Consider the following 24207-nt stretch of genomic DNA (forward strand, 5'->3'; position numbering starts at 1 on the left):
AAACTAACCTGGGATGAGTATTAGTAATTTTAAATCTTGCAAATTTGTTTTCTTCTACAAATACAATGGTGGCTGGTTTGCAGTACTCCGTGCGAGCATCAATTTCATAACATTTCAATGCTAAGAATTCGTTAATCCGAAATAAACAGACATCAAATTACTCTTCAATCATATCCTATGATCAGAAATAAAAAAAGGAAACCGGATAACTGTCGTATGCAAATATTTCATTAATCAAAGAGCCTAAACAGCCTTTAAATTAAAATTGAAGATATTGACCACCATCCAATAAGGCATGTGTTTTGCATTTATCGGGGAAAAAAAAGAAAAGAAATATTATACTACAAATATTTAAAATTTTCAAAGGCTTTTCAAATTTAGGTTTTAAAATTTTTGCTTTGTTTTTTCTTACAAATCTATTTTGCTTAAATTTGAAAAATTATTACTCTTTTTTTAAACTAAAGCATCAGATTATTAAATCTTTAAACTTCTGTGTTTCTTTAGGTGTTTTGTTTGAAGAAAATGTTTCGCGACTATTACAAGTTATTCACCAGGTCACCAAGGAAGATACTTTTTCCAATGTTTGATTTGAAATCCGAATGCAGGGACACATCTGAGTATTTGTTCTGACTTTTGTTTAAAAGTATAATTCCGAAGATTCGATCAAGCTTCTATTGATAAAATTGCATTAAAGGCAATTTTTAACAAAATATATATAACATACTGATTGTGGTAGCGTAAAGTTTTTGAAATGTTTAATTAGAGAAACAAACAAAAAAAATGATATACGGTTATTGATTGTTATCAAAGGTATATCAAAAGAATGTAATTTTCAGCCATATTATTCCACAAGAGAGAATTCTGAGATCTCTCTATTGAATGCTCTGTTGTATGATGATAAACATATAATATAAAGCTGTTTATTGCGGAAGAAAACAGAGTGATTGCTGTAAATAACAGATTTCATAGATAAGTTATGTGCACAGTAATCCAAACTTTTTTTGTTATGCGTTAGTAGAAGAGATATTTATAGTCAAATTTCGTGAGGGCATTTCACAAAATGCAGTTTTTATACGTAGGAGTAAGTTTTGAACTAAGGATTAAGTGTAACTAATCTGTTCGAGGTACTTCAGCTGTGCTAACTTACCCATGATTAAAATCATTGTGCCATCGAAGAAAGTCATGACGTAACATATGTTTAGTCTCATATGCATACTTCAATCTACAGTAAATGTTATTTCCACCTTTTGTCAACAAGAAGTGAATTACAGTGCTCATAATCTGTTTAGAGGAATCCATGGCACGTCATTACTTGCACTGCCGTCACTCTTTCACTCAACGACAAACCTCGAATACCGTTTAATACCAAATTTTTATTACCTTACAAAACCATCCATTGAAGAATTCCATAAACTCTACCACATGTAATATTGATCGAGACGCTCCTTCTAGAGGAGAAAACTAAACGTAAACATTTCAGACTTGTCACTTACTTATACAACGGTAAAGAATCCAGGACTCTCTCCAGTTCTTCCATGTATTCCAGGCCTGCTTCCTTGGCAAAGAGTTTCGGAACAAGATTCAATGAACACACAGTGACTGCAGGGAACTCTAAATCTTTGACTGCGAAAATCTGGCAAAGAAAGAAAAGGCATGAACTCGTGTTCAGAAATGACTAGTAAGACTATGAATGACAGTCTTTTTACGAATAATTTTAAAAAGGAATATCTCATAGAATGGAATGCTTTAAAGATTAAGCGTTAATTTTGGAAGTCCAAATGGAAATCTGAAATTCATAAGATGAAAAAGTACGTTGAGAGATAGTGAGCGTGAATGAGTTCTCTTTTCCTTCACATTCTCTCAAAATGACGGCGAAATAATCGGATACTCACGAAAAAAATATATGAATGAAAAGAAATTCGAACATCTAGTCTGACACATCACAGCATCATATTCTTTATTTTAAAAATTTGCTCTTAATTCTATAGCAGTGATAACGTAAGCAAAAAAAAAATGTATTTAATAACGTCACAGTATACATATATAAATCAAATATTTAAAAAATTAAAAGCGTTACCATAAAATTTACTTAAAATATTACTATCTATTAAAATTAAAGAAAAAATTATCGAAATAAAACTGGTATTAGCAGAAAGATGATTTAATTATAAATTTTAAAATGATGCAAAAATGGGTTATTTGTAATAATAAACTTTAAAATTAAAAAAAATAATTAAAAATGTAATTAAATTTTGACAACCCTTTCTTAGTAAATACATGTTATTCAAGATGTAAATATAAATCAAATTTAATAGATCAAGATCCAATAGTCTATTCGATTGAAAGTTTTATGCATGCATTGCCCATGCTGTAATTTACAGATCGTGTGTGAGTTTCTATTATCATATTAAAATAATAAAGAACCTATAGGACTGTCACCAGACCTAATTCTAGAGTTAATAACTAGTTTACTACGTTGTGATGGGCTGTTGGCTATAACGCTTGTTCTTTGTTCGCGTGGTACCCAAAGAAACGTTGCAGGAATCATAGCACAATTCTCTCGGAGCGTAACTAATTGGGCTTTAACTATCCCCTGGCTTCAAATCTAGTTACTCTCTTGTAGACCAAGCAGTGTTAAATGAGCTTGAACAAAAAAATCTCACCAATAGAGACTGCAAATTTGTAGGCCAGCCCTTCAAAATTCGTTCATCACAGGACCGGGGATTCGATGATGATTTTCAGACTTTGCCAAAATTCGTTTTTCTCTACCGAAATCGACGATTATCTCTAAACATGTTTTCAAAACTTTTTGTTTATTTTGTACGACTATCTACCCCCTCCCCCCGCTTTTTTTTCACATTTGTGAAAAAAACTTTCTATGAAATCACTGACTAATCTCCGTCCTCTAGAATGAATAATTCAAAATATATTTTCAAAGATCATTGGTTGGTCTTAATTCTCTGGCGAAAATCAAACTGAAGAACAATTGCAATTCTCGCTCAGGAGAATATGCAACAACAAGAACAAGGACTGGCCTTCCTGGACTGATGAGAATCAATAACAAAAAAAATGAATTTGTTTGCTCCTTCCTTATAGGAATAACTACTTATGGTTTTAAAAATATGTGCATTCCTTTTAATCTAAATTTTTAAAACTGCTCATCATCTCGATATATCGTGTAGCTGAAAGGAAGTCGTTAGTATAGTAGAGCTGTGAAAATTTCATAGGGATATTTTTTTTCGTTCTCTTCAAAGAACAATCGTTTTATCGAACACTCTTCCGCTTTTTGCTTTTCCTTAGCTCCCCGACGAAAGCCAAGTGGAAGCTTTCCAAAGGTTATCTTTGTTTCAGTGTTTGACCCTTCATGGAGAGCAATAAAGTGAATTTTGAATTTTAATTGACTTGCGGTTTTGAATTGAAATAACTTTTCAGAGTCTCACTAGATGTCACTACGAAGGATAGCAATAAAGGAGGACATACAGAGAAAAAATATTAAACGTCACATATACCCTTCTTTAGTACTTGTTCCAAACCGTCGTTGGTTTGGTTTGGTTATATTAACGTCCCGTTTGAAGCTGAGCTGGCACCCCCCTCTCCACGCCACACCACACCAGCGGGAGGACGTTTGGTCATGACGGATTTAAAGTGCAACAGACCCCCTTACACGAATTCCAAACCGTCCTATTAAATCGAAGACGATACTTTTATATTTAAAAAATCGATATTCATGTCGTAATAAATATGTGTAAAATAAATTTGAAATAAAACCGATCCAGAGACCTTATTTTTTCTTTCGTTTAATTCGGTGCTGAAAGATATGGTAGAAGCGGTATTATTTTCCCTGGGGATAAAAGTCTCTACTTCGATTGGAGGGGAAATATTCTTAGTTTCAGTTTCGGATTGCGGTTTTTCGCAAATTAAATTATGCGAAAATGAACTACAGAGCTTACAATTTTGATAATTACTATTACAGAATTTTCTTATACGATTTTGAAAACATATGAAACATTTTCCTTTAGCCATTAACGATTTTTTCTTTCATTAGTACTAAGTGAGCAATCATGACTCGTGTGTTTTTCAGTACAAAAGATACATTTTTGATTACTCAGTATGTCACCGGAAGAAGGATAATAGTTTCTTTTTTGATTAAATTTACGAATTGATTCATATTAATGCTGAAATGAGTCAGTGTGTGTAGTTAAGGCATTCGTATCACGACCTTTGTATTACAAAGGTCGTGTTCGTATGCGAAGAATATCTATTTTTGTAACCTTGACCAGTTTTGTATCTTATTGAATATTCTTTTGCGTTAAAAATTTTGGGTTCGCTAATAATAACGAAGCTGCATTCTACTTCAATTCTTATGAATTCTACTAAATTAGTAATATCAAACAATTCACCTGCTTAATATTGACGATTATAATTTAAATTTAATTCTTCGGGTAGCTTTTGTAGTATTACAGGGCACAATAGGTTACTTTAAGTACCTGTAGCTACATTTAATGATTGCAACGATCTAATTTTAGTTTGACAATAATAATTTATAAATGGCTCATAGATAATGAAAACGGAAGCAAAATAATACTTTATACAATGAAATAACTAAATCTAAAATTCATAAAACGTTTTCTTGGTTATTTAATTTTCTTGAAAGAAACAATGCATCTACAATATATAATTATATAAAAAGAATTAATGTATAAGAAACAACCGATGCACGAAAGAACACAAAAATATAACAAATCCTATGTTTATTCTTTAAATAACTTCCAATTCAGAAAGAAAGACAAAAAAAATTACTTTTCCTTGACAGCAATACTGTGAAGAATTTTACAGTTACTTTCGTTTCAAGCTAGAACTTTTGATGAAATAATTTCCCAATGGAGTCTTCATTTTCTTCACTCCCACTTCTAAGACCTGATTTCGCTGTACTAATTCGGGATGCTTCACACTCTCGTGTCATTTATCGTAATCAGTGTGAAAGCATTTCTGAAAAAGAACGTATTCAACTTTGTGTCGATTGTGCGCTCGGAATGAACCAATAAGTGTTCTTTTAATAAAAGCTATATAAAATGAACGTAGAAACTAAATTCAAACGGTTTTAATAAAAAAAAAAATCAGAAATACAGAATAATTAAGAAAAAATCGATATTTTTGCTAAATAAATTGATTTTTTAGTATAGTCACCTACCAAAAAAATTTTTTAAATAAAGATTGTAAAAATGAGCAGAAATTCAGATGTGTTGTGAGTTTTAGGTAAGTAAACTTGCTGGCACGAACGAAAATTTACTATAACTTGGGCACGTACAATATTGGATGCGAAAAAGATGCGATGAGAAAATATTTTGAAAATACATTCACAAAATTAATGTAAAGCTCATTAAATTATGAATATCTGTCTATATTCATCTATTATATATATATACAAAAGTATTAAAATCAAGTTAATAGGAAAATCAAATAAACGAAATAAAAATTAAACCAATAAAAAAGAATCCAGCCTGAAGACTTTTTCAAGGGTCACCCTCAGGCAGGGATTCAAAGAAAGGGATTTTTTCTGTGAAGGAAATCCAGACAAAGGTCTAATAATGATTCCTCGTGACCCGAAAATCCCCTGAAAGTAGGCCCAAGAGATATACCATTTTAACAGAAAGGAAAATACAAAACCACAAATTCGAAGAAAATAACCACTACAAAGTAAAAATACAATAACAAAAATAACAATATAAACAAAAATATCATAAAATAGCACTAAAGGAAAAACGAAAAGGCAAGAACTTACCATCAGGAGTCAAGGAAATTTTAAGCTATCGATTGTGATTCCCGCTTTTTAAAAACACTAACGGTAAATAAGGTAAAAAATTGTAGGCATATTAAATGACTCAATAGATGGCGCTGGGAGCCTACAATTTTATATATATATATATATATATGTGTGTGTGTGTGTGTGTGTGTGTGTGTGTGTGTGTGTGTGTTAATGCGAAATCTTTTTGACTTACCACCTCATCGTTGTTTTGCAAAATGCAGATTAATATTTAATAAGATTTAATATATAATAAGATTTTTAAATTATCATATTCGTTAATGTTCATGTCTCTATAACTGTTCTGAAGTAATGTAAGCTTTTGCAAATGGAATTCTCAATTGCTCGCCGACGGGGGGAGGGAAGTAAGCGGTTACCGAAAGGGAGCAATTGCCCCCTTACCGTCCTGCTAACACCGCCTCTGTCTGTATCGTATATGTTTTCTCTCTTTTGATTGAAATCTTTTTAATTTCTAAGAATATGAGAGGAAAGTAAATTTTTATTAAATACAAATAATTGATTTCCCTCTGTGAGTGCATCTTGCCCCAGCATAGTTACGTTACTGCTACTGTGAACAAATCCAAAAAAATACAAAATAATCTCTTACTTTAGAGCGCATGACAGTTGGATAAGCAAGGTACTCCTGTAGCACTCTGTAGGTCATATAGGCCATACCCATGCCCATCAATAGCACGATGAGGAGCCAGAAAGCTCTCCTGAGTGGCGAGGGGGCCTTCACTGCATGAGACACTCCTGCAGCGGACAGCCGGTTCGCGATAAAATCTCCCAGTAGATTCAGCTGCTCTGATTCTCTTTTTGGACGCCTGAAAAATACAGGTTTTCTTTAAAGCACTCCATCAAACCTGCTTTTTATACTTTTTTTTCTCTCTCCGAGATTTAGAAAATATATTTTAATGCATCTTTATGTTCCATATACCTGTGGTAACTTCCTTCGTCAGGCAGTAACTTTTAATTGCTTCTATGTCAAGATGCTCAAGAGAAAAAAAAAACCACCTGTGTGGAAAATGAAAGAAATCTTTTTTTTTTTTTTCTTTCTTTCTATAAAGCAGATAATTGGAAATGCTAATAACATCCACAGAACACTCTCTGATTTCAAACAAGTCACTTTTTTCCCTCTTGTATATGATTAAAGTCGAAAGAATATGTTAGGATAATTTATTTCCAAATTAATTTGAAAACTTAAATTTGTCCTTAGAAGTTCTCTTTTCTAAAATTATTTCGTTATCCCTTTAAAGGGCCATTTTTTTCTAGTCATATTATGTTAAAATATTTTTTAGCTTGAAATTAGAATAAGAAAAGGGATTCATTTAGCTTATTAGATAAATTTAATTTGATTAATTAATTAATTTGGTTAATTAATAATGAAGTCTCAAACCAAGACACATCATTTTGTGTGAGATAAAGAACTGAAGCATCCAAGTTTCTGTCTTTCTAAAAAAAATGTGTCAGAACTTATGCCAACATACATAATTTCATACAAAGATTGATAAATTTGGTGGGAAGCATACTTCCCACGGCCTTAGAAAGGGTTAAAACAAAGTTAAAACAATTGGAGAGCAGGCGTTAAAACATACCTAGAAATGAATTCCCCGTTTTTCTTCCGAAGTATTTTCTTCTTGAACACCCGTTTTCCGAAATTCTGCTTCATTGCTCTGTCGCATCCGAAATTCCGTCAACTGAAATCGCGTGTGATAAGTAAACAGAGAGCGAGCGCTTCTCAATAGCTGTGCGTGTCCACTTAGTGACTCTATAAACACAGACCTTAATTAGTTTTTGCTCGAACAAAAAAGCCGCTGCCGCAAATTGGTTTCTGAAGAAGGAAGAAAAATTAAAAGCAACAGTTGAAAGCCACCTTTTTAGAGGAAAAAGAAAACATTAAACTGGTTGCTATGCTACCTCAAACGTTTGGTGAATGTAAATAAAATTTGATCACTTTCTGTCTCGATTTGGGGAGAAGAAAAGACTATTTGCTCGTAACTTGGAAGTTGTCATTTGTTATTATGCGTATAAATTAGTGAATAATCGGGTAGCTCAAGACTATAGATAGAATTATTTATTAGTCCGCATTTCAAAGCGTACTGAAGTTTCCTAATCCATATTGCCTTTATAAAAGCTGAAATATATTTTTGACAGAATCTACATTTTTTTTTTTTTTTTGCAACTTATTGATAAAAATCGTTAGGATTTCATTTATATATATATATATATATATATATATATATATATATATATATATATATATATATATATATATATATATATATATATATATATATATATATAGAGAGAGAGAGAGAGAGAGAGAGAGAGAGAGAGAGAGAGAGAGAGAGATTAACTCTGGCTCGAAAAACAGGCCTCTATTAACCGGATTATATATCAAATCAAATATCTCTCATGGGCCCTAAGGAAAAGCCCGGTTGAGATTAATACTTAGAGATGGCTCATATTACAAGAATCACACACTAATTTAACATGAACGAATTTAATGAACTGGACGAACGGTTGGGCCGCTTTACATCGATGAACGCTATTACAGTACTGAATACAGTTTTAATAGCGGGAATCAGATAGCTTCTTATTGGCTGTTGAGTGATGACGCGAGCGCCGCCAGGATGACGCTCCATACACCACAATCGGCCGTCCTGATGAACTTGACGTCCTCGTCAATCTGAGAAAGAATCTAAAAAACTCAAAAAAGAAAATTTTAAATTTTTGTAAAAATTTTAGATTTTGCAAAGTAGATGCTTTATGCAGTTGTAGACTAAGGCTTCATATAATCTGCTGCTGTAGAGGTATGGTTGGTGCCTTCGTGGATTCCCACTTTCTCCACTAGATACCTCTTGTGTGGCTTTTTCGCTGTGATGTGCTAGGGACCATGGAACTTCTGGCGACGCTTCAGTCCACTGCCGAATTGGGTCCTCTGTATGGCCACTAACTCACCTGGATTATATTGAGTAGCTTTCTTCCTGTGCTTGTTATAAGCTCTTTTATTCTCTTCTTGAAGGCGCAAGATGTTCTGTCGCGCTTCTTCACGAATGCCCTCGCGGTTGTCGATGACCATTTGCTCATATTCTTCCTGTAGGATATCGAACATTTTCTGGTCATTTTTATGCCTCATTTGCACACCGATCATGAGTTCGAAAGGAGTAAATTTTGTACACCGTGGAGCAGTAGAGTTAAATACACGTTGTGCTGCTTGAACATGAGTGTACCACTTCGTGGGATCATTGATGGAAAGTTTGGCAAGCAGGGGGATAAGAGTTCCATGGACCCTTTCCACCTGTCCATTTCCTCGAGATATTCCTGTGGTAATTTGAATGTGATTTATATTTTGATTCAAGCAATAGTTTGTGAATTCCTTGGAGGTAAATGCGGAACCTTTATCCGTGATGATATGCATGGGATTTCCGAACACTGCTTCCTGCAATTGCAGTTTCGTAATTGCATCATTAACAGTGACACCTTTAAGAGGATATAACCAAACAAACTTTGAGAATGCATCTATTATAGTGAGAATATGATTGTAATTTTTATTGGTTGACACTAAAGGTCCAATAAAGTCAACAGGGTAAGTACTTAGAAGAAGGTTTTCCTTCGGAATCGGATGTAAAAACCCTTCAGGTTTACCACGCTTTCGGTTGACTAGGATGCCCTTTTGAATGCGCGTTCTTAATTATTTCGTGTTTCATTAGTTCAGGTATTACAAGCAAACGACGGTTGTCCTGACATTTATACAAAATGTTATTTTGTACCACGAAATCAACTTGGTAACTTCTTACATAGTTCTTTCAATTTTTTTATGTATTCATCTGACATCTGTGTCACTTGCACTCACGCTGTTAAATCATCACAAAGTGCAGTGATGACTGTTGGGTATCTACTAAGTGAATCAACGTGACGCATTTGACTGCCTGAGCGATGTACTATCTCATAATTAAAAACTTCGAGGAATAAAACCCAACGCGCTATTTTAGGAATTATTTTTTAGTAACAGTCTGTTTGAACGCAGAGCAGTCAGTGACAATTTTAATTTTAGTTTCTAAAATGTAAGTACGGAATTTTGTTAATGCTTTAATAACAGCTAAAACTTCTAGTTCATAGCTCGATAAATTTTCTTCCTGAAGAGTTGTTTTTTTACTCATATAAGCTATGGGATGTAAATTATCATCGTCATCAGTTTTGAAAAAGGATTCCACCATAACCTAATTTGGAAGCATCTGTGTGGAGTTCCAATTTGGAACCTGGTTTGTACAGATATAAAACTGGATCTTGCGAAAAAACTCTTTTAAGGGTTTCAAACGCTTTTATTTGAGGGGGACCGAATTCAAATGTTACATCATTTCTAAGTAAATCGCTTAGAGGTCTAGTTATTAAATCATAATCTTTAATGTACTTCCGAAAATATCCCGTTAAACCCAAGAAACTTTGGATTTGTTTTTCATTACGTGTTGAGGAAAATTTAGTACGGCTGAAGTTTCTTCAGTTGATGGCCTAATTTGTCCATTTTCGATGACTTGACCAAGAAAGTTAATTTTTTCTTTCAGAAACAGACATTTTTTTTAGATTTAACTGTAAACCAAATTCAGAGGCTATGTGTAAGACGCGTCCCAATTTTTGAATACCTTCAGAAATGGTTTGAGAGGGGATGATAATATCATCCAAGTAAACAATTAAAGTTCCGTCATGTATTAATTCTTGAAAAATTACTTGAATGTAACGTTGAAATATAGCAGGTGCATTCGTAAGTCCGAAACAACATTTTTAAGCTAAAATAATCCTTCATGGCTAATAAAAGCCGTGTACTTTCTGCTGCCTGGTGTCAAGTCAATATAAAAGTAAGCATTTTTGAGATCTAATGTGGAGAAAATTTTGCCTGAGTGTAACTTATCAAAAATATCTTCTATGTTTGGTAGAGGAAATTTATCTTTGACTGTTTTTTTTTTTGTTGTTGTTGTTCAGAGAAAGGAAATCGATACACAGTCTGGGTTCGCGATTTTTACGTTTCCCTAAGACAATTGGAGACGCATAATCAGAATAGCTTTTTTCAATGATACCCGGCAAGCCATACATCGATTTTTTTTGATTTTTTTTGTAATGTTGTTTTTCTATGGGTGCAAGTCTACGAACCGGTGAGGTCACAGGGTTAAATAATACATTCCAAATACATCAGTTAAAATAATACATTTTGAAATCTGTAGTGTGGATTTTATTTGGAGAGTAATTTTAAATTAAATTAATTACATGATCTTTCATATTTTTATCAGATAAATACGCTATATCAAAATCATTTTCAGAATAAACATTCAAAACATTTGTGCATACTTCCTTCACTAACGATTCAGAATTTACATCAGAAAAACTCTTTTCAAAGCAAGAATCAGTTATTAAATTAACATCAACAAATTTATCTTTATACAAAGATATATCATCACTGTAAATAAAATTCAGAGTCAGCATTTCTTTACGAACAAGTAGTAATACTTTTATTTTCATTTAGAAGAGAAGTTGAATTATTATCATTTTTTTATGCAACAAGCAGAATGAGAAGAAATATGTTTTGTTTCTTTTTTTATTCTCACGGATTAGTTTATTCGCTTCGTTTCCGGTATTAACAGAAGGAATTATGCAACGTTGGTATTCTTTTTCACTTGATAACTCACGCTCAGATTTATTTTCAGAAACGCATTCAGTTGTAGGATTTTTATTGGAAAAAGTATTTTTAAGATCTAAATAGCTATTAGATGGTATAATACATTCAAAAGAAATATGTGTATCTGCAGCTGCTAAAACTCTTTTCGCTTCTGACTTTTTATCAACATGACTAATATCTATCGCCTCTAAGGGAAGACTGACAATTGAACTGTTCGCTAATTTAATTTTTGTGCTACGACCGACATAATTTACTTTCTTTACATAATCAGGATGAATAATCATTAATACGCTTCCGCTATCAACCAAAGCTTTAATAGGAACGTCGTTTACAATAATATCTACGTATTCCAACTCAACGATTATTAACTCTTGTGGAATTTCATTTAATTTAAACATGGAGTTTACAGGATTTGAGTTACGGGATCTTCCCTGATTGTTATGTTGCCTAACATCAACATTTTGGGGACATAATTTTATTAAATGCGATGTAGAATTACATTTAAAACAAGTTTTCCTATCATTATTTCCACCGTGTACATGATCGTTATTTTGGCGGGAATTATTGACGTGCGACCTTGAGCTGTAGTCATGTGTATTTCTATTCTCTTCCCAAAACAAACTTTTATTTCTTGTGCGGAAGTAAATGTCTATTTCTTTTGCTAACGTCAGCGGTTTTAACTAGTCTGAGCCTTGTTTGATCAAAATGTGCTCGGATGTGTCCTTGTCAAGAGTGCTGATTAATTTATCGGTTACAATTAGTTCACAAAGGGTCGCAAAATCTTTCACTTTTGTTGTGACTGAGAACTATCTTTTATCTATAAACTATTTATTTTACATTATGTACAGGAACTATATCAAAATACGTAAACATGGATGAAATTCTACACTAATTCCTTTTCCGTTGCCAGTATCGCTAGCTGAATAACAAGTTACATAATTAGAAAAGACAACAGGAAGTGCGAAATATAAAATGAGTGGCAACATTCTCCCACCTTTTGTATTGCAGACAAACACTTTAAAGCAATACAAAACATAAACAAATTATTACACACTTGCATTACAAACTCAAAATCTTATATATGACATTACAAAAATAAAAATTATTAACAGTTCACAAATTCAGTCTTTTAACAGGAATTAATGGACTGTTACATCGAGATTTCTTTACTTCCTCGAGAACATCAGCTGCAGTAGGGCCTGGGTTTTGCGCAGCTATATCAGTTCCTTGGTGGTCCTCGATGAGATAGATGGTCACTAGCGCTGAGCTCCAAAGGATAAATTCCTTGAAGCGGTCGTATGATCTCACCACTGGCTAGTCCTAATTTAGCCACACGCTCCACGCCGTCCTTGCCTGGAAGCAATTCGATCACTTGAGCCAAAGGCCAATTCATTCAGTTTGGGTTCTTTGATTCAACTATGACGATTTCTACCGAAGAAATCCTCTTTCTTCTTGAAGCTACTTTGGGACTTCTTACTAACTCTCCAAGGTATTCTTTGTAGAAACGTTTGCGTAAATTTGATCGTAAGGTGTGAAGATAACGCACTCGTTTCAATATATGCTGAGAATCAATCAGATCCAAATCAAATGTTTCTCTTTCTTTAATATCTTGGATGAAATAAGCAGGCGTAAGAGGTTTCAGCTCCTTCGGATCGTCTGACAAATATGTCAATAGTCGCCCATTTATTATAGCCTCACAATCGGAGAGTAAAGTCAACATCTCTTCATATGTTACGCATGCTTTGCCCAAACACTTTCGGATGAGTTCTTTAATGCTGCGAACCATCCTTTCCCAAAATTCACCGTACCATGGGGTGGAAGGAGGGCTAAACAACCATTTTATTTTCATTAAAAAACATTCGGCTTGAATGAAATCCCATTCCAAAGATTTCAAAGTATTTGCTGCCCCTACGAAGTTCGTACCATTATCAATGTATAGCGTAGAACCTCTTCCTCTTCTTGTCCAGAATCTTTTCAAAGCTTGCACAAACGATTCGGTGGAGAGAGATGAAACCAGTTCTAGATGGACTGCTCAATATACTGCGCACGTGAATAGAACTATCCATGCTTTGCTCCCACCACGTAAGGAAAGAGGACCGGCCGGATCTGCGCCAGTTATTTGAAAGGATGCAACTCTGTGTATTCTGTCGGGAGATAAAGGAGCTGGATCTGGGTTAACTTTGCCAGCTGTCAGCCTTTTGCATTTTATACATTGTCGTAAAATTGCCTTTACAACTCCCCGACCCTTGGGAATCCAGAATTTTTCTCATAATTGTGCTAAGGTCGTTAACACTCCAGCGTGCATTAAGGATCTATGAGTATGCAAAACCAGTCTTTCTAGAAGAGGATGGTCTGGTAAAACTGTAGGATGTGTAAAGTCCTCTGGATCTTGACTGAGAATCAGTCTTGTTTGAACTTTCAGGATGCCATTTTCCTCGAAAAACCGTATCGTATCCTTGTATTTCTCACGTATTTCAGAGGGACATTCTGACTGCATGATTTTTATTAGAGTCTCCTCTGCCTTTTGTATCTCTTCACATGAAAGTGAATTAACTAACTTAGGAGAGTTTCTCTTAATATTGTTGCAGAATCTGAGAACATAAGCAGTCATTCGGAGAATTTTCTTATAGCTCGAAAAGTACAGGAATCTATCTCCAAATCTAACTTCGTTTCCTGTGGCTAAATTTGTCACAACTGTCTTACGCCGCTCTAGAAATGCTTCATCCGGAGTCTCTGATCCTCAGAACATGGCCAAGATTCTTCATCGTTATACAGCCAGTCGGGACCCTCCCACCATTTGCTTTGCAGGAGGTCCGAGCATCGAGTAGCTAGATCAGCAGGGTTGACTTCTCCAGGTACATGTTTCCAGTCATCTATATTAGTCAAATCCCTGATTTCCTTCACTCGATTTCCAACGAATGTGTTCCATGGCTCCTTTTTCTTAATCCAGCTTAAAACCATCGTTGAATCGCACAAAAAATAGGTTTTAGAAGCAGTTCGTAGGATAGAATCCACAGTTTCTGCTAATCGAGCGCCTAGAGCTGCTCCCAACAATTCAAGTCGTGGAATTGTGGATTTTTTCATTGGATCAAGTAGAGCTTTTGCTGCTATGAGTTTGACCGTCACTTGTCCTTTGAATTCACATCGTAGAAAGGCCCATGTAGCGTAAGCGTAGGCAGGAGCATCTGTGAAGATGTGCAGTGTGAAATCATCGTAATTTTCAGCAAACAATCTTCGAGATATTGAACATTTAGACATGAAATGCATGGTTTTCTCTCAAAGTCTATATTTATGTTCAAGTTCTACAGGCAACACCTCGTCCCACTTATTTTTCCTCTCCAAGCTTCTTGCATAAGCAATTTTGGTAACAATAAAGCTGGAGCCGTAAAGCCAATCGGATCGTATACACTGTTGATCACAGATAGCAGTACCCTTTTTGTAACTGGCTTTTCTTGGGTGCAATATATATTTGCTGGTAGCTTGCAAGAGAGTTCGTCGCTGACTACATCCCAACTCAGGCCAAGTACCCTTTGCTTATCTTGATCTTCCTTAGAGTCATTAGAAGCCCAACAGCGCAATTCAAATGCGCCTTCTTTCATTATTTCTATGGATTGCGATTTCAGTTGTTCCAGTTCTGTAGCGTCATTAACACTCGTAACTAAATTGTCCACGTAGAATCCTTCTTTTAAATGACCAATTGTCTTCCTGAGGCTCTCTGTCTGGAATTTTTCTCGTTCTAGATGGTAACTTATAGTGGCATTCAACAGAAAAGGGCTGGAGGAAACGCCGAAGACTACTCGACAATGACGATAAATTCTTATTTCCGAGCATCCAGTGTTCTCCCACCATAAAAATCTTAGAACATCTCTATCTTCAGTTCACAAACGTATCTGTAGAAATGCCTGTTTCACATCTGCAATTACACCTATGGCACCAGAACGGAATCTTAATACTAAAGGCAGTATTTTATGTATAAGACTTGGGTCCACACTTAAGCATTCATTCAAGGAGGCAAATCCCGGTTTCTTGAACGAAACTTCGAAAACTGGGCGAACCTTTGTGGTATTGCTTGATGGCTTAATGACTTGTCTGTGAGATAGGTAATGGACTTCCTTGGCAAGCTGATCTATTGGGACAGCTTCTATAATACCTTCTGCCTCCCACTGTTTAAATACGTTATCGTAGGCTTCAAAGTAATTTTCGTTTATCAAACGCTTAGTTGCTGTATGAAGTCTGGATTCTGCTGCGTCGTATTTATCATATAGAGCAGGATGTCCAGCTAGCCATGGTAAAGCCACTTCATATCTTTGATCTTCACAGATCCTAATTGTTTCCTTAAAATGGGTCAAAGTTTCTTCTTCAAGAAGGCTTTCATTTATCTTCTCTATGGGATCTGTAATGCCCAAAACTTCCAAGTCCCACATTTTAGGAACGTCCATATTTTGTAAGCTTAATGTGATTAGGTTACCAACTTCCTTTTTCTTCCCCAGTCCTAAAATTGTCCAACCCAGTAAGGTCTCAACTGCAGATACTCCTGAAGATAATACTTCTATTCTGCCAGTCAAAATGCTTCCAAGTATATCAGCTCCCAGAACTCGTATAGGTGGGGAATCTCTTCCAACTAGGGATTGCAATACCGGTATACCGGGATACCGAATACCGGTATTTTGAGCGATTTGTACAATTTTGTAATACCGGTATTCGCAAGTTTAAATACCGGTTTTTCGGTATTTACTAAATATTTTTAAAACTGTCTCCACTATAAGTTCAGGGATCGCCAACATAGCAAAATAGGATATGTTTTTGTTTTTATGTCTCCCTAACGGGCGAAATTAATTAACTAATTAATGACTTAATTAATTGCTTAAATCTAAATTAGCGAAACATGGATTATCCCCGAAAAAAGATATTGTATCCATAACGACTGATTGAGCAACAGTTATGAAAAAAGTTAGAAAGTTGATTGGTGCAAATCAGCAATTGTGCTATGCACATGGAATTCAATTAGGTGTAATAGATGTATTTAGGGATTGCAATACCGGGATACCGAATACCGGTATTTTGAGCCATTTCTACAATTTTATAATACCAGTATTCACAAGTTTAAATACCGATTTTTCGGTATTTAATAGAAATTTTTTAAATTGTCTTGTAATTTTTTAAATTGTTCAGGGATCGCCAACATAGCAAAATAGTATACGTTTTTGTTTTTATGTCTCCCTAACGGGCGAAATTAATTAGACTGTGAATACAAAGTTGCATCGTACAATCAAGAGAAGTGATAAAATACTGAATGACAATGGATTGTTAAAGCCTCCACCTTTTGCGCACAGCTTTCCGTGTACTTTGACAAAATAAGAGTGAGAGGAAAGATGAAAGGAGATGTTTAGGAGGAGATTCAAAACACGTTGGAGCAGTTTACTCCTAATGATGGAACGATTTTTGAAACTGAGATATGCAATCCAAAAAGCAATAATCGACTTAAACCAGCAAATTAATTTTTCAGATAGTAAATTCGACTTAATATCCAGAACAGGTTGTTATAACTTAATATAAACTTAATATTAAAACTGGTTGTTGAGGCATTATGTCGGAGAGATTCTAATTTATTAACAGCGAATGCAACAATAAATTTCATGTTACAGTCACTGAAAGAACAGCACACATCACTATCTGAAGAATTATATATTATATTGAAAAATCACACAGAAGAAAGGCATACCGATATAGAAAATGTCTTACGGTATTTACATAATTATAATTATTTTAAAAATGAAAAAGAAGAAAAGAGACTATCCAATTCATATCTGATCAAGTTTATAGTAAATTTTCTTAAAATTTTTTTACCCACAAACATATCCACATTCAGAAGAATTCGGTACAGTTATCGAAAATTATCATGGCACAAATGTCGATAGTGAAAAGGAATTGTCCCTTGAACAAAAATTAGAATTAGCGATAAATAAAAAATATTCAACAAACCAAAATACTCTATAGAAATCAGCTATATCCAAAACCATCCGACGAGTAATCGATTTATTTGAAGATGAGGTATTTAGAAGTAAATATTTGGAAAAAGTATATCACAAATTGCTAACAGTACCACCATCTATCGTAGATGCCGAAAGAGCGTTTTCGACAACTCATAATTTTTGCCCAAAATTACATTCCAGGCTTAATGACAGTACAATTAATGAATTAGGTTTTTAAGATCACATTTCAAAAATTTGTAATAGTATCAGTGACTGAATAGTGATGTTAACACTTTTTTGTTTATCTAAACATTATTATTGCCAGGTTCTCTGCTGAACACTCTATCCACTTTCAGTGGGTCCCCTCACATGTTGGTTTAAATTGTAATGAGATAGCGGATAACTTAGATAAGACTGCCTAAGTAGACATATTTCATGGTGATGCAACACTAGCTTATTCCGAAATCTCCTCTATCAAAAAGATGGAGTCGAGTGCATTTTGGGGAGTCCCACCTTCTCACCTTGGTACTTTGGTAAAAGTCCCGATTGGTATCACCGTCTGGATATCTCTAGAAAACAGCAAACGGCTCTCTCTCGTTTTTTAAGTGGCTCTCTCTCGTTAAGGCAGATCAAGCCTCCCCCAATCATATTCTTAAATGTTTAAATTTTACGATTTTTGAGATTTTAAGGGCTCCGCTATTGTTTTTGGACTTTTTAGAGATCTTTGGTTTCATGGAAGTGGTACAGCGCAGCTATACCACTTTGGATCAGAAACAACAACAGCACTTTTTTGTGATTGAAATAAAGAAGATGTTCCTTTACTTTTTTGTGATTCTTTATAAACCGTTATAATTTATATGCTATAAATTATTTTTGTGATATTTACATTCTCTAATAAAACTGGTAAATAAAACAAAGAAACCCCCTTGTTTTCTTTCTTTTCCTAAAATTTCTAATACCGATATTAATACTGGTATCTCGGTATTAAGATCTAAAAAAATACCAAATACCGGTATTGAACTTTTGGTCCGGTATTGCAATCCCTACTGCCAACATCTGTAAGTTTTATTCCTCTGGAAGCAAACTCAGAAAGCAATTTTCTGTCATGTATTCTAGGCAGGGTTGAGCATATCTTTTGTTGCTCCAGAACAGACAATGGAGTTGAATATTTGCGATTTAAGCTTTCTACGTTTACCATGTATCTCTTATGCTCAGAAGCAGGGGAAATTCCTCCGCCAAACAGTCCTTGAGAAAATATCTCTCTTCCAGATGGAGAAAGGAATAGTTCTGCAGCTTAATTCTTTTCAATATAATACCGCTGGGATCCATCATCCAACAATGCTCGAACACAGAATTCCTTGTTTCTATTTCGTAGTCTGATCATAATAGTTTTGAGATATATTTCATGTTCAGAGGGAAGATTTGTTAGCAGTGTTTCTGTAGATCTCTGCTCATTATCGGCTGTTCTGTCCTTAGACGAAAAATTACTTTCCTTTTCCTTGCGTAAATCTGGGCAAAATAATGTATAATGTCTCCGTTTGCAAATTAAGCATCTCACACTACTATGACACCTTTTTGACAAATGTCCAACCTTAAGGCAAACGAGACAGCATCTTTTTCTTATAACTTGCGATTTTCTGTCCTCATAATTCATATCAGATAACTTTTGACAGTCTTGACTTAGAGGAGGGCGGTCACAGAAAATATAATTAAGTTTTGCACCAGTTGTACTTGAAATTAACGTAGCCGCAGTGGGTTCATCTTTATGGACCGATTTCTGACAATCTTTTCGTATAGCACCACTTCCCCTATCTTTACCGAATCCTTCACGAGCTAAACGCATTATTTCTTCTGATTCAATTTCATGACGTAAAAAGCACATAAGTTTTTCCAGGGATCTCTGACTTGTAGCATCATCAGTACTTTCTGAAATTCTACTCCTTTCTCACGCTCGCAGAACATTTTCTGGCAAACATGACTCCACCAATGGCTCTAGAAAGTCAGCAAATTTTTGTTTTGTGCGCCCTAAGCTTTCCAATGCTCTTAATTTTGTTTCCAGCATATCGTAGAGGGTGGCTAAATCAGGGGCATTCTTTTCAGTCGTAGCATTTTTCAGAACCAGTGAAAGGACATCGCGGACATATATTTGCACTAAGAGATCTTCCCGGCCAAATCTTAATTTCAGCTGTTCGACGGCTTTTGGATAATTTTCAGTTGTTATTGGGAAACTGGAAATTAATCTAGCAGCTCTCGAATCAGGCACCATAGACTGATATAAATATTGGAATTTGTCTATAGCAGTCAGTTCCTCTGAGTCATGAATTTTTGAAAATATACTCCAAAATGTCAAAAATTCCTTAGGATCACCAGAAAACATCTTTAATTCAAATTTAGGTAAGTTTAATTTTACCACATCAAGCTCGGAAGAACTTTCCAATAAAGAATCTTTATTTAATATCGTTTCTATCTTGGATTTAAGCTCAAGAAAATTATCTCTATAATCCTCTGCCGCCTGAAAATCAGTTTCGTATTCGGCAGCAGTGTCAGTATTTTCTAAAAGTAACGACGAAATTTTATTCTGAATCTCATCTAAACATAAGAATTTATCTTGTAACTGAGAGTTCAATGCGCGCAGCTTATCGCCATCTTCGGCGTCTTCTTTCTTCGCCAAACATTCCTTCAACTTGTTCGCCGTAGCCGTAAACGAAGTTCTTAACGACTTTCGTTTTGTTTTCAAAGCATTCATATTCACATGAAAACTTAAAATAGTTTCTTAAAATGATTCGTAATAAATTCTTAATGTCTGTTTATAAAGAAGAAAATAAAGTGAATATACTTTCTGAAACTTAAATCACTTTCGTAAACTTCATATCGTAACTCATAAGCAGTAATTTAAATTATTCGTACCTGCACATTTTATAGTTCTGAATTCTTCGAAAGCAGAATTCTATCCTGTCGCGGACGCCAATTTGTTGTGACTGAAGACGATCTTTTATCTATAAACTATTTATTTTACACTATGTACAGGAACTATATCAAAAAACGTAAACATGGATGAAATTCTACACTAATCCTCTTCTGTTGCCAGTATCGCTAGCTGAATAACAAGTTACATAATTATAAAATACAACTGCAACTGCGAAATATAAAATGAGTGGCAACAACTTTTCTTAGTTCTAAATAATATTCTAAATTCACTTTTAATCTTGAGACGAATTGCACGTGATTTTCTCCTTCAAATCTTGAAAGTTATCCATCCCAACATTCTTTAGTAGATGGTTGGAATTCTCTTAACACTATTCTTTTGATTTCGTCATACTCTTTTATTTCGCTTTCGTTCGCGTATAACAAAACATGTCGGCATTTCTCGCCTAACAAATTTAGGACTTCGGCTTTGTATTCAGTTTTAACCTGTTTTGTTTGGAAAGCACGTTCCAAAATATTAAAAAACAAATTGAAATTTTCTGATTTAGTTGGTATTGGCATTGTCAATGTGCGGATGCTTTTAATTATTTGCTCGATGGACTCCGCATGACTTTCTGGAGGAGGTCCGTTAGGACTACTTATTCCAGTCACTCTAACATTTCTCATACTTTCTTCATGAGCTAAAGTTAGTTTTAATTTTTCTAATTCAAACTGTCTTTCCTTTTCACGCGCTTGTTCTGCCTCTATTTTTCCGCGTTCTTCTGCTTCTTATTTTTTCGCGTTCTTTTACAGTTGGGATGATAATGTCTTTAACAAATTCCAAATCATCTTTAGCTATTTTCTAAAATTTGTTTAAGCTGCACAATATTTGTTTTTTCCGGAACTACCTCTCCTATTGCTTCAATGACAATAATTAAATCTTTCTTTTTTGTATTTTTAAACATTTTGAATATGCCTTAATTTTTCCTAATAACAAATGCTAATATTTCTTCAAAACAGAAATTTCTAAAACACATTCAAACAGTTTCTTTTTTTTGAAAAAGTCATTCTCAAATATACAAGTCTTAAAATAAATGCTTGCAAGATTCTTTATTCAAAATTATATAGAAAATTCTCCTACCTGTTCGTCAATTATATCCGTTGAAATAATATTCTGCATGAACTTCACAATTTGCCGGCCACTGCCAAACCGAAGATTTTCTTGAACAATTTTGCCACCCACTGCCGAACCCAAGATTTTCTTGAAAAATTTGTCGACTACTGCCGAACCGAAGATTTTCTTGAAAAATTTTGTCGGCTACTGCCGATCCGAAGATAATTTGACGAAAACTAACGGTGAAATTTCCGGATTCTTACCGGATCGAAGATTATTTTTCTATTTCCGAGGTCACTGCATCCAGGACCGAGTGCCACATGTAGAGACATGTTAATTCTGGCTCGAAAAACATGCCTCTACTAACCGGATTATATATCAAATCAAATATCTCTCACGGGCCCTAAGGAAAAGCCCGGTTGAGATTAATACTTAGAGATGGCTCATATTACAGGAATCACACACTAATTTAACATGAACGAATTTAATGAACTGGATGACCGGTTGGGCCGCTTTACATCGATGAACGCTATTGCAGTACTGAATACAGTTTTAATGGCGGGAATCAGATAGCTTCTTATTGACTGTTGAGTGATGACGCGAGCGCCGCCAGGATGACGCTCCGTACACCATATAATATATATATGTATATATATATATATGTATGTATGTATGTAAGCATTATTTTATGTGAAGCAGGATGCATGTTTGAAGACAGTGAAAAGACTTTTTACATTTTTACATTCTTTTTATTATCCATCGGGAAAGCATAATTATTTACAAGCAAAGACGTGAACATTGCGCACCCGCCACAGAGCGGCATAAAAACGGAAGTGGGGGAGAAGCGAAAAATAAATTATCCCTCGTCTTATATAACCAGAGAAATTGATAGGGAAAATATTTCTTCATAGTGCAATATATTTTTAAGATTCTGATAGGGATTTCTGACGCAAGTCAATCACATGTAAAGAAAATACAGGGATCTTTTAAAAAGAATGTGCTTACTGACAGTTTTCTACCCCTTCACGCCGAGCGTGTGAAAGTGCTATAATCAAGTGAAGTGAAGTGAATATAATCAAGTGAAAGTGTGAAATCAAGTTATATCAGAGATATCAAACTCATTTTAAACAAGGTTTATACAGAAGACAAAAAAAAAAAAAAAATGTTTTTCTTTCTGAAGATGTTGGCCTATTTCAAAAATGTCGTATAAATGAAGAAAGACAGACTGATATCAATGCTTCCTTCTTTGCACGAGGCATCTTCAATTACCCTCATTCCTATTTCAGGAAATATGGTGTCAATAGTATTCATTTCAAAATGATACAAGGTGAATATCAGTAACTCTATATCTGACAGTGAACTTATTTCATGTCATGAGAAAATAATTGTTCATATCCATAACTACTTCAAAAGAGGGAAATAATTTTATATTTCAATGTTCAAATCTGTCTGGGAAATATACATTCTATATCTATGGAAAAAATTTCAAGAAATGAATAAAATTATAATTCCAAGGGTTTTAAATCCTAAAACTTGTTCCATATACAACTCTTAGCCTTAAAATGTTTTTTCCCAGTGTATATTTTTTGATACCATACAGTTTCTACTGAACTTGATCTGTTTAAGAGTTTAATTATGAATTTTAAAAATTACTGTAAAAATGTATTATTTACAGTTTTATTATATACCGTTATGTCTACTGGACCATTAACATATTTACTGTGACTCAGACTGTTGTTTTGAGGAATAAGATATGTGATAACATAAAAATGAATAATTTGTTCACATTTTTACACTCAAATTTCTAAAACCAATTAATAACAGAATTTTGCATGATAAATGTATACTTCCGTACTTCTAAAAATTCTTATCAAAAATGGTATACAATGCAAATAAGATTATTATAATCATTATCCCTAACACAGCTTTTGCCATGCACGAAAATGGTTATTAATAAAAATGTTCTATATTATTTGATGGGGTTTCTTATCCTGAGTGTTGAAAGAAATTATAAATTAATGAGCATATATATATGTAGCCTCTTTCTTAGTGATTTTATTAAAATTTTATGTTATTATTACAAAGATTTGAACAGGACAATTATTGATAGATGTGTTTATAAGAATATATTTTCTAAAATTAAGTCACATTTCTTAGAATGCGTGCAGAAGTTTTCTCTAAACATTTCACCTTTCTTTTACCATGCTATACCATACCATTTAGATTATTACAGCACATATAAATTTAATTACATTATACAGAAATAAACAAATATTAAAAGTAAAGAATCTTTTTAATAAAGCAATATCATTTTTAATATTTGCTTATTTTTATATAATGCTTTTGAAATGGCTAACATAATTTGAAGGGGAGTAATGATTTTTTGTCAATTTTCCTTGTATACTTCAAGTATCAAAACATATACTGTACAAATCTTTAAATAAAATATTTTTTAGTTTTAAAATTTAAAAAAAAAACAAAACACCTCAAATAATCATAAAAACACATTTCTTTTTTTATTGATTCTTTTATTGATCTAAATATAATAAATTTTCATTAATATATTATATATTTACATATTATTAAAATTATTTTACTGTCAGAAACGGAGAAAACACAAGATATATCACTTCTCATCCATTTTTTAAAAAAATAATCTCTATTATAATAATAATAAAGATGAATGTATGTGTGTTGACTCTCTACAGGCCACATCATTTGACCTACAGTGTCAAATTTGGGA

The 24207-nt window shown here is 33.9% G+C and overlaps 2 protein-coding genes across 5 annotated transcripts in view; both read right to left on the reverse strand.

Moving 5' to 3' along the window:
- LOC129964222 (degenerin unc-8-like) overlaps positions 1–7547 on the reverse strand; it is a 62567-nt gene extending 55020 nt beyond the window's left edge. For all 4 annotated transcript variants that reach the window (XR_008784085.1, XM_056078944.1, XM_056078943.1 and 1 more), the window contains exons 1-3: positions 7399–7547; positions 6411–6627; positions 1494–1633 (exon numbers count right to left, since the gene is read on the reverse strand). Coding sequence is in view for 3 of the 4 variants with exons in the window: in XM_056078944.1 (XP_055934919.1) it covers positions 1494–1633; positions 6411–6627; positions 7399–7472 (431 nt within the window). In the remaining variant the exon portion in view is untranslated. The remainder of the gene's footprint in view (positions 1–1493; positions 1634–6410; positions 6628–7398) is intronic.
- Positions 7548–14776: 7229 nt separating this feature from the next.
- On the reverse strand, positions 14777–18644 carry LOC129963021 (uncharacterized). The gene is made up of 3 exons (XM_056077025.1): positions 18494–18644; positions 15361–16095; positions 14777–15267 (listed from the first exon to the last, which is right to left on the reverse strand). The coding sequence occupies exons 1-3, from the start codon at positions 18642–18644 to the stop codon at positions 14777–14779; spliced, it is 1377 nt and encodes a 458-aa protein (XP_055933000.1).
- Positions 18645–24207: the final 5563 nt, after the last annotated feature.

This window comes from Argiope bruennichi, chromosome 3, assembly GCF_947563725.1.
Source record: "Argiope bruennichi chromosome 3, qqArgBrue1.1, whole genome shotgun sequence".
NCBI lineage: Eukaryota > Metazoa > Arthropoda > Arachnida > Araneae > Araneidae > Argiope > Argiope bruennichi.

Excerpts from the sequence above, each read along its gene's own strand:
- LOC129963021 (XM_056077025.1), bottom strand. The coding sequence starts at position 18,644 with ATGGTAAACGTAGAAAGCTTAAATCGCAAATATTCAACTCCATTGTCT. Across the intron at positions 16,096-18,493 it reads AAAACTTACAGATGTTGGCA|TTGGAAGAGATTCCCCACCT; the intron begins GTAGGGATTGCA and ends TGCAATCCCTAG. Across the intron at positions 15,268-15,360 it reads ACAGGCATTTCTACAGATAC|TCTTCGGCGTTTCCTCCAGC; the intron begins GTTTGTGAACTG and ends ATTGTCGAGTAG.